The following is a 1,002-nucleotide window of genomic DNA, read 5'->3' on the forward strand; positions in this document are numbered from 1 at the left end:
AGTAAGATATTGTTCACTTCCGATATTTGACTTCAAGCAACTCTGCTTGTAATTATCATTTACACTGGGATTATCAGTTTGTCATCCACCTTTTCTTGCACAAGTTGACTAATATGATTTGGCTCAGTCACTGGCATGTGTCAGTAACACGTTATTTTGTGCGATTGGATAATGCGTAGTTATTCATAAAATGAAGACTTACAAATCATATTCCCTACCGCTTATTCTTTAAGATTACGTTTCGTGTCGCAGATTTTGTCAAATGATAGAGTTTAAAAGCAGTTCATGTACATGCATGACACCCTCGCATGCACAGCCGGTCAGATAATCATGTGACCGAGCTGACGCCGTGCTAATATGCTCCGTCCTCTCCCATCAAACAAAGTGGTGCCTCGCTGTTTCCTTTTAGTATTTAAACTCGTTTTTTTTTTCTTTTTACTCTTCTATCTTAAATATCGACATCCATCTCTCTCTCCCCTTGCTTTTCGTCGCCGTTCTTCTCTCTCAGTTCCAACATGAGATCCATTTCCACTCCCCGTTCGTGGATTCCCCCAACGCGCATGCCATCCACGAACGCGTCGGCGAGTGAGAACTTGTCCCGAGCGCTGCAAACTGGCTCCGACGCCTCCTTCTTCTCGCCGCCGTCGCTGAGCCTGTCCCTGATGACGGTGTTCTCGCCCCGAAGTTCGACGACGCGCATTCGGACTTGCTCTACCACGAGACGAATGTTCTCGGGGCTGAGGCGAGAGTGCTTCGCCAGGGCGTTGTGGCGCGACCGGCTTGAATACTTGTTCTCGGCGCCCTAGGGCAGGAGCGAGGGTGGAAAAAAGGATCAAGATGCGAAGAGGGATAAAACGGAAGTAATGGGGTTGATATAGATCACAGAAGGAAAATGTCAGAGGATAAATTGATGCCCTAATCTCATCCCAATAATCATGTTCTTCCAATAATGCATTAAAGCAATTTTGTTCCGGTCATAGGTAACGGGGGCGTTATATCGGG

At 46.5% G+C, this 1,002-nt stretch overlaps 1 protein-coding gene across 1 annotated transcript in view; it reads right to left on the minus strand.

The window, feature by feature from the left end:
- Nucleotides 1–421: 421 nt before the first annotated feature.
- The window catches only part of LOC119587343, a gene marked incomplete in the record, with an annotated part of 21,840 nt that continues 21,259 nt past the window's right edge, over nt 422–1,002 (minus strand). Inside the window, 1 exon segment of the mRNA XM_037936090.1 lies at nt 422–802. Coding sequence (XP_037792018.1) covers nt 449–802 — 354 coding nt within the window.

The sequence above is a fragment of the Penaeus monodon genome, chromosome 22, assembly GCF_015228065.2.
Source record: "Penaeus monodon isolate SGIC_2016 chromosome 22, NSTDA_Pmon_1, whole genome shotgun sequence".
Lineage (NCBI taxonomy): Eukaryota > Metazoa > Arthropoda > Malacostraca > Decapoda > Penaeidae > Penaeus > Penaeus monodon.